Below are 17,500 nucleotides of genomic sequence, written 5' to 3'. Positions count from 1 at the left end.
AGGCCGCTGCCCTCCCCGCTGAACACGTTGCTGATGCCTGGTCATCACAGATCAGAGCGACGTGATCAGCACTAAGCTGTGGACAGGGTTCCCAGTCAGGCTCCCAACACGGCACACCGTCCCCAAGATCCAATCCCATTAAGGGATGGAGGATGCTGCAGCTTCATCCCCCTTTACCACAGGACAAAGCCAGTCAGCGTGATCGTAACGGACAAAATCAATGGCTCCTGCAGTCAGCACATAAGAGAACATATGACAATAAGTCGGATTATAAATGACCACAACATAAGATGAATATACCATCCGAAGATGTCTCATTCCCTCGCAATATTGCATGACTATGAGAAGCAAAAAATCACTGCACAGATGGATCAGAAAAATTGCACTGCTGACAGAGAATCAATCACAGCGGGGATGTGAACGACGCACCGTGCAGTCACGTTGATCACTGTGGAGTGAACGTGATGTGTTTCACCTTTGGGCAAAATCTGGATAATGCACTGTCACGAAAGACGTACCTCAACACTGCGGTGTTGTGTGTGTGTGTGTGTGTGTGTGTGTGTGTGTGTGTGTGTGTGTAAAGTTGGTACAATCTGGATAAGCATATCAATCGCAGGAATATTACGGGAGAGAGAGAGAAAGAGAGAGAGAGAGAGGTATCTTTGTGTGTGTGTGTGTGTGTGTGTGTGTGTGTGTGTGTGTGTGTGTGTGTGTGTGTGTGTGTGTGTGTGTGTGTGTGTGTGTGTGTGTAAAGTTGGTACAATCTGGATAAGCATATCAATCGCAGGAATATTACAGGAGAGAGAGAGAGAGAGGGAGAGAGAGAGGGGGGGCATCTTTGTGAGTGTGTGTGTGTGTGTGTGTGTGTGTGTGTGTGTGTGTGTGTGTGTGTGTGTGTGTGTGTGTGTGTGTGTGTGTGTGTGTGTGTGACTTACTTGTGGAATTGCTAGAACCTCGCCCCAAAATCCAAAATGTGTTTCCAGTTTCACCAGATCAGAACATGTGATGATTTGCAGGTGCCCGAAGCCCTTGGCTTAAACAGGATATTCGCGTGTACACGCATGCAGAAAATTGACTATGTTAAAGATCCTGTTATCCATGTCAGGTTCGGAGGGTAAAGGAAACTGGACAATACCAAACCCACACCAGCCACGGTGGTGTCATCAGTAAACTGACGTTAGTCATGATGTGCAAAAAGGACACGAAACGAATGTATGGATTTGACATCTAGAGGTTAAGGCAGTACACAATGTTTTTCGGTTGTTGTTTTTTTCTTGTGTGTGTGTGTGTGTGTGTGTGTGTGTGTGTGTGTGTGTGTGTGTGTGTGTGTGTGTGTTTTGTTTGGATGGGCTGAAATAAATGTCAATGAGATAAAGCACATTTTCGCAAACTCAACAAAGTCGACAGAGTTCTTCACATATTTTAAATGCGTCCCTTCAGAAGGAATCTTCTGAGCTTGTATTCAGTAATAATTTGTTCCTCAAGGCAACATTTTGTGCAAAAGGCAAAAGGTGATGAAATGGATGAAATGCAAAACAGGGTTTTGGGTGCAAAATGGGTCAGATCGCTGGCAAACATCAGCATGGTCTTTTCCTCTCTCCCGTTCCTCACCTCAGCGCTGACAAGACAGACTATTGTGACACACCATCAGCCCCAGTACAGTCTGCTGCCATGACTCAAGAAGTAGTGGTGGTTTCTCCCAGCTTCAGACACACACTGAAGCTGCAGCCCTCTGTCCACTGACCACGGCAGTCAGCTCAGACCATGGAGACATCACCTCCGCCACACTCACCCCTGCCTCATCTCCCCGTGTCCCCAGGCCCACACACACTGGCTGCTGAAGCGTGAAGCACACCAGACGGGGCAGAAAATCCGCTCTGACCGCCACCCCAGGATGATCATCCCTTGCTGCACAAAGCTTCCCCTCACACAGGGCTCCACCATGGTGGCGCAGTGGTCAATGAACACTGACATGTGACGTGACTGTCCACATCAACCAGTGAATGAGCGATGGACGTTTAAACCAGTATGTCAATCACTACCATGAAAAATATCGAACAGTTTCACAAACAGTGGATGGTGTTGTAAGTGAGCTGGTCTGTCATTTAACAAGCAATGAGATATATTTGATAAGATGGTGGAATATCGATTTGTAATGGTCAAAGCAGTCTATATAAGTCACAAACAAAAGACACATTATAGACTTCTGTAAACTCAACTGTCCCATTAGACTTTCACCCATCATCTCCCCTTGTATGAATCTATGATTTCCACAATGAACAACCTACATCATAGCTGTGCACTTCGCTGCACATGAAGCCTGACAGCTGGTGCATGTTTTCTGACGTGAAGGATCAGAGGAAGACATGACCATTCTGTCACCCCCATATCCTTCATAATGGACATTGCTGGCTTCCACCAGTGATACACAGCTGGATAATTCACAACTCAGTCTGGGGACAGTTTGTTCAGTGGGTGAATCCTCAGTTTTAGAACTTCATTTACCACTGCATTGATACACTAAAAGAGTGAGACAACGCTAAACACTCTGACACCATCAGTATTGAGGGACGTAACCAAACCACCAAGACAGCAAGCCAACATGTGCAACTAGTTAGAAAGCCACACACAGGCGCCTAACTCGAAATTGAAGTGACAACCTTTAGCAATAAATCAGTCATTCTATCAGCTGAGCTGATGTGGAAGAAAGGACAGGGTTGGATTTTGTCGCTGACTGGGGACAGCCACATTCTAGTGTACTGTTGGGTATTGGCGGCATGGGGCACCTTCAAAGACATGTTGGCCATGTGTGTGTGTGTGTGTGTGTGTGTGTGTGTGTGCGTTTGTCTGTGTGCATACCGATGAGCGTGTGTGCACAAGAATGCGTATTGCAGATAACTGCTTGGCCCAACTTATCTGACGATTTATCAGTGATATGACTGGTGCAATAATACCTCCTCAATGATGTGACTGGTGCAATAACACCTCCTCAATGATGTGACTGGTGCAGTAACACCTCCTCAATGATGTGACTGGTGCAGTAACACCTCCTCAATGATGTGACTGGTGCAATAACACCTCCTCAATGGTGTGACTGGTGCAATAACACCTTCTCAATGGTGTGACTGGTGCAATAACACCTTCTCAATGGTGTGACTGGTGCAATAACACCTCCTCAATGGTGTGACTGGTGCAATAACACCTTCTCAATGGTGTGACTGGTGCAATAACACCTTCTCAATGGTGTGACTGGTGCAATAACACCTTCTCAATGGTGTGACTGGTGCAATAACACCTCCTCAATGGTGTGACTGGTGCAATAACACCTCCAACAATCCAGTCTGTACAGCCTTTCAGCTGACACACAACACGTCCAGAGAACAAGACAAGACGAGCACTCCATCCATGATGCACCCCCAGTGACCTATTTTCTCCTGCTTCATAACCAGTGTCTGGAAGCGATGTCGCCTTACACCACTTCCTGAGGACGGACTGCAGTAGACCCCAGGGAGAAGGCGGACAAGAAGAAATCTTCGCGGCCGTCCATTTTATGATGCTGAGCTCATCTCCTCCCGTTACCTCCCCTAGCCAACACACACAGGAGAGGAGAGGGACCGCTGTCTGATCGGAAACGCTGGAGAGGTGGGGCTGTAGAGCCAGTTCATAACGTCTGGGCCGGCCTCACAGGACCAAGCCTTTGGAGAGAGAGAGAGAGAGAAACCCACAAAAAACGAGTTGCTCACGCTCAACGGCCCTCGACTGGGCTGGCCTTTGCCACCAAGAGAAAGTGGTCTTCCCCCCCACCATCCAGAGTGTTTGGCTGGGCAAGGGTTTAATCATCTCCTGCCTGCCTGTTTGCTGGGTCAGCTCCTCTTCACAGTCATGGGAACAGCCTCCCTTTTTCTGCTACTCTCCTTCCTCCCCTCTCCCTTCTCTTTACTGGTCTAGTAATCTCGGAATAACTGTCTGTCTGTTTCTTTGTCTGTCTGTCTGTCTGTCTGCCTGCCTGTCTGTCTGTCTCTCCGACGGGTCCACTGGGAGACGTAAATGTGACTTAGCTGCCAGTTCAGAGAGGGTTTTTAGGAAGCAGAGGAAATGAAAGCCTTGTGACGTCACAAGTGGGCTCCACGGGACCAGACATGCCAGCAGCAATTCAGGGGTGGAGGGTGGTCAGTGTGTGTGTGTGTGTGTGTGTGTGTGTGTGTGTGTGTGAGGTGGGGGATGAGAGAGAGAGAGAGAGTGTGTGTGTATGTGTGTGTGTGTGTATGTGTGCGCGTGCGTGCGTGCGAAACCATCATTCACCGAGTTACCGAGAACCAGAGAATGGCAGACATCACTAGCGAAGGAGAAAGAGGGAAAAACAGACATCACTGACCAGAAATAAAGAAAGACATACATTACTGACCAGAGAGAAAGAGAGAAGGACAGATATCACTGACCAGAGAGAAAAAGAGAAAGACAGACATCACTGACCAGACAGACAGAGGGACAGACAGACATCACTGACCAAACAGACAGAGGGACAGACAGACATCACTGACCAGACAGACAGAGGGAAGGACAGACATCACTGACCAGACAGAGGGAAAGACAGACATCACTGACCAGACAGACAGAGGGAAAGACAGACATCACTGACCAGACAGACAGAGGGAAAGACAGACATCACTGACCAGACAGACAGAGGGAAAGACAGACATCACTGACCAGACAGACAGAGGGAAGGACAGACATCACTGACCAGACAGACAGAGGGAAGGACAGACATCACTGACCAGACAGACAGAGGGAAAGACAGACATCACTGACCAGACAGACAGAGGGAAAGACAGACATCACTGACCAGACAGACAGAGGGAAGGACAGACATCACTGACCAGACAGACAGAGGGAAGGACAGACATCACTGACCAGACAGAGGGAAAGACAGACATCACTGACCAGACAGAAGGACAGACAGACATCACTGTCCAGACAGAGGGAGGGAAAGACAGACATCACTGACCAGACAGACAGAGGGAAAGACAGACATCACTGACCAGACAGACAGAGGGAAGGACAGACATCACTGACCAGACAGAGGGAAAGACAGACATCACTGACCAGACAGACAGAGGGAAAGACAGACATCACTGACCAGACAGACAGAGGGAAAGACAGACATCACTGTCCAGACAGACAGAGGGAAGGACAGACATCACTGACCAGACAGACAGAGGGAAAGACAGACATCACTGACCAGACAGAGGGAAAGACAGACATCACTGACCAGACAGACAGAGGGAAGGACAGACATCACTGACCAGACAGACAGAGGGAAAGACATACATCACTGACCAGACAGACAGAGGGAAAGACATACATCACGGACCAGACAGAGGGACAGACAGACATCACTGTCCAGACAGACAGAGGGACAGACAGACATCACTGACTAGACAGACAGAGGGACAGACAGACATCACTGACTAGACAGAGGGAAAGACAGACATCACTGTCCAGACAGACAGAGGGAAAGACAGACATCACTGACCAGACAGACAGAGGGAAGGACAGACATCACTGTCCAGACAGACAGAGGGAAAGACATACATCACTGACCAGACAGACAGAGGTACAGACAGACATCACTGTCCAGACAGAGGGAAAGACAGACATCACTGACCAGACAGAGGGAAAGACATACATCACTGACCAGACAGAGGGAAAGACAGACATCACTGTCCAGACAGACAGAGGGAAAGACAGACATCACTGACCACACAGAGGGAAGGACAGACATCACTGACCAGACAGACAGAGGGAAGGACAGACATCACTGACCAGACAGAGGGAAGGACAGACATCACTGACCAGACAGAGGGACAGACAGACATCACTGACCACACAGAGGGAAGGACAGACATCACTGACCAGACAGACAGAGGGAAGGACAGACATCACTGACCAGACAGAGGGAAAGACAGACATCACTAACCAGACAGAGGGACAGACAGACATCACTGACCAGACAGACAGAGGGAAGGACAGACATCACTAACCAGACAGACAGAGGGAAAGACATACATCACTGACCAGACAGACAGAGGGACAGACAGACATCACTGACCAGACAGAGGGAAGGACAGACATCACTGACCAGACAGACAGAGGGAAAGACAGACATCACTGACCAGACAGACAGAGGGAAAGACAGACATCACTGACCAGACAGAGGGAAAGATAGACATCACTGTCCAGACAGAGGGAAAGACAGACATCACTGACCAGACAGAGGGAAAGACAGACATCACTGACCAGACAGACAGAGGGAAAGACAGACATCACTGTCCAGACAGAGGGAAGGACAGACATCACTGACCAGACAGACAGAGGGACAGACAGACATCACTAACCAGACAGACAGAGGGAAAGACAGACATCACTAACCAGACAGACAGAGGGAAGGACAAACATCACTGTCCAGACAGACAGAGGGAAGGACAGACATCACTGTCCAGACAGAGGGAAGGACAGACATCACTGACCAGACAGACAGAGGGACAGACAGACATCATTGACCAGACAGAGGGAAAGACAGACATCACTGACCAGACAGACAGAGGGACAGACAGACATCACTGTCCAGACAGAGGGAAGGACAGACATCACTAACCAGACAGACAGAGGGAAAGACATACATCACTGACCAGACAGACAGAGGGAAAGACATACATCACGGACCAGACAGAGGGACAGACAGACATCACTGTCCAGACAGACAGAGGGACAGACAGACATCACTGACTAGACAGACAGAGGGACAGACAGACATCACTGACCAGACAGAGGGAAAGACAGACATCACTGTCCAGACAGACAGAGGGAAGGACAGACATCACTGACCAGACAGACAGAGGGAAGGACAGACATCACTGACCAGACAGACAGAGGGAAAGACAGACATCACTGACCAGACAGAGGGAAGGACAGACATCACTGACCAGACAGACGGAAAGACAGACATCACTGACCAGACAGAGGGAAGGACAGACATCACTGACCAGACAGACAGAGGGAAAGACAGACATCACTGACCAGACAGACAGAGGGAAGGACAGACATCACTGTCCAGACAGACAGAGGGAAAGACATACATCACTGACCAGACAGACAGAGGTACAGACAGACATCACTGTCCAGACAGAGGGAAAGACAGACATCACTGACCAGACAGAGGGAAAGACAGACATCACTGTCCAGACAGACAGAGGGAAAGACAGACATCACTGACCAGACAGAGGGAAGGACAGACATCACTGACCAGACAGACAGAGGGAAGGACAGACATCACTGACCAGACAGACAGAGGGAAGGACAGACATCACTGACCAGACAGAGGGAAAGACAGACATCATTGACCAGACAGAGGGAAAGACAGACATCACTGACCAGACAGACAGAGGGAAGGACAGACATCACTGACCAGACAGAGGGAAAGACAGACATCACTGACCAGACAGAGGGACAGACAGACATCACTGACCAGACAGACAGAGGGAAGGACAGACATCACTGACCAGACAGACAGAGGGAAGGACAGACATCACTGACCAGACAGACAGAGGGACAGACAGACATCACTGACCAGACAGACAGAGGGAAAGACAGACATCACTGACCAGACAGAGGGAAAGACAGACATCACTGACCAGACAGACAGAGGGAAGGACAGACATCACTGACCAGACAGACAGAGGGACAGACAGACATCACTGACCAGACAGACAGAGGGAAAGACAGACATCACTGACCAGACAGAGGGAAAGACAGACATCACTGACCAGACAGACAGAGGGACAGACAGACATCACTGTCCAGACAGAGGGAAGGACAGACATCACTAACCAGACAGACAGAGGGAAGGACAGACATCACTAACCAGACAGACAGAGGGAAAGACAGACATCACTAACCAGACAGACAGAGGGAAGGACAGACATCACTAACCAGACAGACAGAGGGACGGACAGACATCACTGACCAGACAGACAGAGGGACAGACAGACATCACTGACCAGACAGACAGAGGGAAAGACAGACATCACTGACCAGACAGAGGGAAAGACAGACATCACTGACCAGACAGACAGAGGGACAGACAGACATCACTGTCCAGACAGAGGGAAGGACAGACATCACTAACCAGACAGACAGAGGGAAGGACAGACATCACTAACCAGACAGACAGAGGGAAAGACAGACATCACTAACCAGACAGACAGAGGGAAGGACAGACATCACTAACCAGACAGACAGAGGGAAAGACAGACATCACTAACCAGACAGACAGAGGGAAGGACAGACATCACTAACCAGACAGACAGAGGGAAGGACAGACCTCACTAACCAGACAGACATCACTAACCAGACAGACAGAGGGAAAGACAGACATCACTAACCAGACAGACAGAGGGAAGGACAGACATCACTAACCAGACAGACAGAGGGAAAGACAGACATCACTGACCAGACAGACAGAGGGAAGGACAGACATCACTGACCAGACAGACAGAGGGAAAGACAGACATCACTGACCAGACAGACAGAGGGAAGGACAGACATCACTGACCAGACAGACAGAGGGAAGGACAGACATCACTGTCCAGACAGAGGGAAAGACAGACATCACTGACCAGACAGACAGAGGGAAGGACAGACATCACTGACCAGACACACAGAGGGAAGGACAGACATCACTGACCAGAAAGACAGAGGGAAGGACAGACATCACTGACCAGACAGAGGGAAGGACAGACATCACTGACCGAGTCACTGGCCAGGGAGAAGGAGCGGACGGCACGTGCAGTGCAGAGGGTGGGGCCGTCTGGAGGGGCGGGGGGAGGGGGGTCCCGCTGGATGGTTCCGCTCTTGATGTGCCAGTAGTACGGCCCGTCCTCGTCTGGAAAGAAAGAATGCATTCACATGTGTTGGTGAAGCCCTCTGTCTTCTTCTTTTTTTTTGTTTGTTTCGTTTTTGTTTTAATTTTTTTCTCGAGGCCTGACTAAGCGCGTTGGGTTACGCTGCTGGTCAGGCATCTGCTTGGCAGATGTGGTGTAGCATATATGGATTTGACCGAACGCAGTGACGCCTCCTTGAGCTACTGATACTGATCATCACCACCACCAATATCATCATCATCGTCGTCGTCGCCGTCACCATTGTCAACATCATCATCATCATCTTCACTGTCGTCTTACCACCTTAGCGCACGTTAAAGAACCCACGGCAACAAAAGGGTTGTCCCTGGCTAACTTCGGTAGAAAAATCCACTTCGATAGGAAAACCAAAAGAAGATTGCAGGCAGAAAAAAAAGGGGTGGCGCTCTCAGTGTAGCGACGCGCTCTCCCTGGGGAAAACAGCCCGAATTTCACACAGAAATATGTTGTGAAAAAAAAACAACAACAAAAAAACAAACAGTACAATACAATACAATACTCGTCATCTTCATTTTTAAGCATGAAGACTGACAGAATCATTTTCCGTCACCTACGACAATCGCTCCGACAGAAAAGCAGCAATAGTTCATCCATGAAATCCTCCACACGTGCAGAAGCATAAGTGTTCCACTGTCTCCTCTCCGTTTTACCTGACCGTACGTCGTGGTCTGAGAGAAACAAAGGACTGTTTCCTTGGTTCACGTAGTTTGCTGCCACATGTCCCCCGTCCCCTTCTGTCCCAGACCTTGCGCCAGCTGTTGTCGGGGAATTCTGATCAACGTGAGGTCGGCGTGAGTCCACCAGCAGAAGGCCATGGGATCTGTGTGAGTTAGTTGGTGCTCGTTGGTGCTCGTTTTTACCGAGGAAAACGAAACGCAGCGTATTCCTACTATGCTAGCTGCCCAGCCGCAGATTCACAGTCAGTGAACATTTCCATTGGAGTGGAGACCGTCACCAGTGACATTGTCCATGACAGTGCCGACACCAAGGACACCCGACACAAACTCACCACTGACATATGGGTGAGAAGAAATCAGAACTGGGATCATGGTGACGAGGGTGTAGATGACGATGCTGTTATGGATCTAGGTCTGGAACTGCCTGACAAGGTCATGCTTCCCAGCTTGGTACATTGAAATAAAATCAAAACCGAAGTAGTAATGACGAAAATGCAGATGATAATGATGGTACAGTAGATCTGACTCGGAACTACGTGGCAAAGCTGTACCCCGCGCATCTCCGAGTCAACCACGCCCGAGAAATAAATGTATGCACACATGTCGTTTTAGTCAGGAATTTCGAGCAACATTCTGTAAGTGGATAGCTTGACAGAAGCTGACCCGAATTTTGTTCTTTCTCTTTGTTGTCCTTGTACCACAGCTACTGCACAGTGCTCGCGAAAGAATTTAAAGGCAACCAGGTTCCGTGTATTTCTTTGTTTTTGACAACACTGTCCCCATAACTGTCATGGTAAGTGCTGAGCCTTGCGGGTGTGAAGTCAAACAACGACAGAAATAAAAACAGATGTTGGTCTAAACAGAACAATAAACACTCCAATTTCTTTTCACTGAAATACAAGTCGTTCCGTTTACACTGATATCAGCAAATGAAATTTATGCACATGCCATAGTTTTCAGATTTCCCGTGTCTGCCGTGACAGGAAATAAAATGAAGCAGGAAAATAAGAGAAACATGTGCACTAATCACAAATAATTTCTGACAAGCATCTAGATTTGTTAAGTAAGGTGGGCAATCTATTTTGTTGCTTGAATGGAAGATGATATATCTCACAGAGAAATGCTTCAATAATACGTTAATTTGCAAATGTGTGGCTCGCTCTAGCTCTAGATTTCTGAATCCAACGACGTTTTAAGTGGGTTTCAATGCGGGACTGATTCTGCGAGAGCGTTCTTGTGGCAGCGGTGTTGGAAATATTTACACACGCGCGCGCGCACACACACACACACACGCACGCACACAGAGCCACACACACAAACAACAAAAACAAAAACAAAAAATAACAAAAAACACTCACACATTTGCTACTGCAGAAGGATTGCTCTACAATCATACAGAACGTTTGTTATGATTGATTGTCTGATGTTAACTCTTCCCATCATTTTTGTTTATGATGCATTCCTGTTTCATTTCTCCTTCCTTCTTTCTTTCCTTTTTTTTTTTTTTCAAGGTTCTCTCTCTCACCCCACCCCCTCACACACACACACACACACACACACACACACACACACACACACACACACACAAGAACATACACGCGCGCGCAGACAACCCGAAAATGTTTACTCAGAAATATTAAAATACCACCACCACCCCACAGTTTCAGTTTCAGTTGCTCAAGGAGCCGTCACTGCGTCCGGACAAATCCATATACGCTACACCACATCTGCCAAGCAGATGCCTGACCAGCAGCGTAACCCCACAATAAATAGATAAGTAACTGAAAATTAAAAAGACAAAACAAAACAAACAAAGACCCATGATCCCTGGCATAATCTCAGGCTATGGCAAAATCAGGTTGTGTCCAATGTTCAGATCGGGTACAGGGCATTGACTTGCACACTACACCCTTGTTTACATGTCACTGAGTAAGGGGCTCCTCGGCCGTTTATCTCTGCCGTCCAGTGGCCGTTTGAGCGGGGCGATAAGAACAACAGCCATCATCCTATCAGCCATGCCTGGCAGTGCCGGGCCCTCCACAAACCTCGCTTATCGCCGTCACCATCATCACCCATTTGTCCACCGCCCTTTTCCTCCTCTTCAGCCTTGGTTGTTGTTGTTGTTGTTTTTTCTACGGACTCCCATCTCCGAAACAAGATAATGGGCAATTCCACACACAAGCATCGGACAACATGGGTGGTGTGTGTATGTGTGGATATATGTGCGAGCTGAACTGCATGTGGTGTGTGAGAGAGATGTAAAGAAGAGAGTCGCTGAGGGAGATGGATAGAGAGGGCATGAGAGATAGATAGATAGATAGAGAGATAGATAGATAGAGAGAGAGAGAGAGAGAGAGAGAGAGACAGAGAGAGAGAGAGAGAGAGAGAGAGAGAGAGAGAGAGAGAGAGAGAGCATAACATACATTTCTAGGGGGTGGCAGTGGAGGGGAGTGGGGAAGAGTGAAATATTTTGTTTGTTTCTTTCGGGTTTTACTCTTTGTTCCTCTTTCCGTGTCTCTCTCAGCATTGAACCACCGGCTTTTCCACACCGCTAACCCACACCCTCCTCCCCTTCCTGCTTCTGCTGCTGGCACGGGTCACACACGGTCAGGCCTGACAATGATAGGGATCAGTACCCCCCACATCCCCCAACCCCCCACCCTCTCTCTCTTTCTCTGTCCTCAACAGAACTATGAAATCTACAGTAAGCACATCTGCACACACACACATCATTGTGTGTGCCCGTCATTGTAAAATTCAGAATCTCGAACATATCAGTGCAGCACATTTGAATGAATACGAACACGCTGAAGACGTGAAAAGTAAAAATGTACGTTATGTAATGCATCGACTGAATAGTTATGAAGTCCACACGCTTTAATGCCTGGAAAAGTGTGTGTGTGTGTGTGTGTGTGTGTGTGTGTGTGTGTGTGTGTGTGTGTGTGTGTGTTGTGTGTGAATAGAATAGATTAGAACAATTTTATTGTCATAAAACCTTAAAGTTTATAAGACACAATGAAACGTTAACATGAGCATATTAAGAAGAGAAACATTCGTGAACAAATTTCGCCAGCCTTGGCTGTAATTCTGTTAGAAAGATCAATTCACTAGGCTTTGCATTTAGACGACATATATCGATTAGGAATCTGTATCTGTAAGTATTGTACTTTACACAATTGTCTAAAAGGTGAATCTCATCTTCTAAACTGTTACAAGTATGTGAGTGTATGCATGCCTGCACTGTGGGAGCAACAGGATATTGGAACGTATATATATATATATATATATATATATATATATATATATATCTTTGTATGTACGTGTGTGGGGTTGGGGGTGGGAGATATGGGCGTATGTGTGTGTGCTTGTACAAGTAAGTGTTCATCTCTGTGAGTGTGTGTGTGTGTGTGTGTGTGTGTGTGTGTGCCGTGGAAGCTGCGATACGTAGACTAGAAATGAGTGTGTGGAGGAGGGGGTAGAGGAGATGCAAGGTAATGTGTGTGTGTGTGTGTGTGTGTGTGTTGGAGCTCATGTACGTTTATATGTATTTGACTGTGCTTTCATATGTGCTTGTACAAGTAAGTGTTCATCTCTGTGAGTGTGTGTTTGTGTGTGTGTGTGTGTGTGTGTGTGCCGTGGAAGCTGCGATACTTAGACTAGAAATGAGTGTGTGGAGGAGGGGGGTAGAGGAGGTGCACGGTAATGCGTGTGTGTGTGTGTGGGTGTGTGTGTGTTGGAGCTCATGTACGTTTATATGTATCTGACTGTGCTTTCATATATGTGAAACTGCATGTTTGGTGCATTTCTGTTATGCATGTGTGGGTGTATGTGTGAATGTGTGTCTTCATATTTTACATTTATTCGCTTATTTATCACCATTGTTGTCTTATTTATTTATTTATTTATGTTTTATTATTATCATTTTATTAGTATTACTAATATTATTACTACTACCTTTTTCTATATTATAATTATTATTTATTTATTTATTTATTTATGCAAGCTTATCTATTATTTATTCCCCCGGTTTTTTTTGGTTTTTTTTGGGTTTTTTTCAAGGCCTGACTAAGCGCGTTGGGTTACGCTGCTGGTCAGGCATCTGCTTGGCAGATGTGGTGTAGCGTATATGGCTTTGTCCGAACGCAGTGACGCCTCCTTGAGCTACTGAAACTGAAACTGAAACTACAAGTATCACATAGTCTTTGTTCTTTCGGTGTATTTTGATATCTTCCCTGTTCGATTTGTAAGTCATCAGTGGGCGCTGATTCGCAACATGATCAGTGCTTTCCTGTGTTGTGTATTTCCTGTATTCTTTAAATACGGTTCAATTTTATAATTTGTCACAGCGTTCATGCAAAATTCTAATTTAGATGAACTGTTATGTTTCTGTTTCCAAAATTTTACATATTCATTTTCAAGCTTCTTGGATACAGCATACTTTAATCTTTTAACACTAAAAGTGAACTGGTTTTTCCAAACATAATCTAACCCAGTGCTAGTCAATACATTTCTTATGAAAAGTAACCACTGAACATTTTTATTTGTTTGACGATACATGCATCTATATGTTGTGTATACAAGTGAATTTTGAGGAAGCTCTAATATGTGTATCCAATAGCCAATAACTTGACATACTATTTTTAGGCTAATATGAAATCTTCCTAATTCTAAAACGGGGAGAACCATTGCTCTTTTATGTACACCAAATAATTGTTGACAAAACTTGACATGAAGTCTTTCATGTGTGTGTGTGTGTGTGTGTGTGTGTGTGTGTGTGTGTGTTGATTGGTTGACTGGTTGATTGCTGTTGCTGTCACTGTTGCCAGGACCTTCATGTCGTGAGATTCAGGGCCAGTGTGCCCTGACCGTCATCCTATCCTTGACCTGATGTCAGCAGGTCTGACTGACTCACAGAGTTCTGTGTCCAGGGGGGAGGGTGCGGGGGGGGGGGGTGTCCAGTCTAGTCCGTCCCTTGGGGGCACTGGCGTCTGTCCGGGAGAGTGAACGGAGCTGAGACGTCTGATACTATTCTGGGACCAGCCCAGTGACAGAAGCATTCAGAGGGACGATGGAAGGGGTCCAGGGGAGGAATGATAGCTATTGGGGGAAAACTGCCGCTGACAGCATCCAGCTCTGTGTACTTTGTAGGGGGGGGGGGGGGGGGGGGGGGGGGGGGGGGGGGGGGGGGGAGAGAGAGAGGAAGGGGGAGCAGGGGAAGGAGGTGGCAGAAAACCACAGGCCGTATATATTTTGCAGAGTGATGGTGGTGGTGGTGGTGAGGGGTCGGGGAGGAGGGGAGTGGAAGGGGGGGGGGGGGTTGGCGGAAAAGCAAAGCAGCCAGACAGACAGACCGATCATTCCATTCTCGTTACCACAGGATGGTGATCACGTGACTATATAACAGGGGACATAAATCACCTGGCCAGAGCAATCACTTCCTTTTTTTTTTCTTCTTCTATTTTTCTTTTTTCTTTTCTCCTTTTCTGTCCCTCAGTCAGATATTGCCACAGGCCCATTCCTCATCCCAGACACCAGCCCATATTCTCATAGCCCCCCCCCCCCCCCCCTCTCTCTCTCTCTCCCTCCACCCCCTTTTCTCCATCCATCCATCCACACACTGACAGACCACGGGGAGACACACAGTGATCATCAGCCAGTGGTCCACTTTCCTTCCTGCCCGACCCGCGCCCAGCCATCAGCATGGTGCTAAACGAGCGGTGATGTCATGGGTTCACCCCCTCTCCCCCACCCCCTCCTCCTCACCGTCAGTACCCTGTCTACCGTGCCCGCCACGTCAGCTGACGGACTGTCAGCACTCAGCTGCCTCACACGGAAACCCGGTGTGTTGCCTGGACATCACTCTGAGCACTGTGTTTCCACTCCGCTGGTGATGGGCCTGAAACACCGACTCCCCTTGGAGTTACTTCAGACCAGGCCATCTTTTTCTTCTTATATATATATATATATATATATATATATATATATATATTATTTCAAAGTCCACCACATGTACCATATTTTCCCCAACCACTATGTCCACAAGAACATTTTTATTATATATGTATGTATATATATCGTGTGTGTGTGTGTGTGTGTGTGTGTGTGTGTGTGTGTAGAAAAAAAGTGGGTCATTTGGAGGCAGAATCAAAAACCACTCCATCCCATGACCACAAAAGCGTCCAAGGGAGTTATTCCGGGGCCAGTGCAGTCCTTTCAGGGCAAGGGTTTGGAGTCTTCCCCGGGGACAAACTCCCCACTGAAGTTTCGTCAGGCTGTTACCGGAAAAACTCCACGGGGTGGGGTCATTCAGGGGGCATTCAGGGGTCATTCAGGGGGCATCACACCGGGCCCCCGGCACGTCACCTTACTGACTGTCAGCACCTGGCTGCCTCCTGTGGGAAGCTGGGTCTGTGGGCTCTGCTGTGCAGGTCTGCACAGTGTGTTCTTGTGTCACCGTGACCTGTCGCCAGCCGTGCTGCCTTTCTGTTTATCTATTGCCTTGTATGGACAGTGCATCTTTTTGTTTTTTTTTTTTTTAAATTTTTTTTAAATAGTAAACCCTCTCTCATACATAAAAAATAGGTAGCTGATTGTGTTTGTATGTATGTATGTATTGTACGTACGAATTTGTATGCGCATAAATATGTTTATTGTGCATGGTTGTGAGTTCAGGACTGGGTGTGTTTTGTATGCGTGTGTGTGCGGATTGTAAAGCGCTTTGTGCAATGAGGAAAGCGCTGATAAATGTCCAGTTATTATTATTATCATTATCATATCCTGATTTAAGTATTTATCTATTTTGCAGTTGCCGAGGAAATGCCAAAATCATAGTTTACCCCCCCCCCCTCTCCCCACACACACACGCACGCACGCGCGCACGGACAACACAGACCGGGTGATTACATTGATTCAAATTGTTTACGCACGTGAGTCAATAAAGGTCAGGATCCATTTCAAACTGCAGTGGACCGTCGTGTGTTTACAAACGTGCTCGAAGTTGAATACAGCTGGGAATGCGTTGTGAACTCAGACCACACAATGCACGTGCGAATTCAGACCACACAATGCGTTGCGAATTCAGACCACACAATGCGTTGTGAACACAGACCACACAATGCACGTGCGAATTCAGACCACACAATGCGTTGTGAACTCAGACCACACAATGCATGTGCGAATTCAGACCACACAATGCGTTGTGAACACAGACCACACAATGCGTTGTGAACTCAGACCACACAATGCGTTGCGAATTCAGACCACACAATGCGTTGTGAACACAGACCGCACAATGCGTTGCGAATTCAGACCACACTATGCGTTGCGAATTCAGACCACACAATGCGTTGCGAATTCAGACCACACAATGCGTTGTGAACACAGACCACACAATGCGTTGTGAACTCAGACCACACAATGCGTTGCGAATTCAGACCACACAATGCATGCGCGCGAATTCAGACCACACAATGCATGCGTTGCGAATTCAGACCACACAATGCATGCTCGCGAATTCAGACCACACAATGCATGCGTTGCGAATTCAAGACCACACAATGCATGTAAATTTGATGTAAACCGAATCCACAGTGAAGCATTTGACGCACGGCTGCTGGCATGACAGGGTGAAAACGGAGGGGCATGCACAGAAGTCTCCAGCAGCTCCTGTTCTCACGGGCTCGTTTCATCGTGATGACCCCAGAGGGAGTGTGGGGTTGGGGTGGGGTGGGGAGGGGAGGGATGGGGTCCCTGCCAGGTCAGGTGAAAATATTGACGTCTACAGTTTGCATAACAATCACTACTACATGAAAATGCATTTAATGACGTCAGAATGAAAACAACAAC

General features: G+C 47.5%; 1 protein-coding gene across 1 annotated transcript in view; it reads right to left on the bottom strand.

Annotated features, from left to right (window-relative positions):
* LOC143284216 (amyloid beta precursor protein binding family B member 2-like) overlaps positions 1-17,500 on the bottom strand; it is a 278,400-nt gene that overhangs the window by 71,440 nt on the left and 189,460 nt on the right. Inside the window, exon 8 of the mRNA XM_076590882.1 lies at positions 8,808-8,941. Within this exon, the coding sequence (XP_076446997.1) occupies positions 8,808-8,941 (134 nt within the window). The remainder of the gene's footprint in view (positions 1-8,807; positions 8,942-17,500) is intronic.

The sequence above is a fragment of the Babylonia areolata genome, chromosome 7 (assembly GCF_041734735.1).
Source record: "Babylonia areolata isolate BAREFJ2019XMU chromosome 7, ASM4173473v1, whole genome shotgun sequence".
In the NCBI taxonomy this organism is placed as follows: domain Eukaryota; kingdom Metazoa; phylum Mollusca; class Gastropoda; order Neogastropoda; family Buccinidae; genus Babylonia; species Babylonia areolata.
Note: the sequence above shows the minus strand (reverse complement) of the source record. Positions and strands in the feature narration are given on the sequence as shown.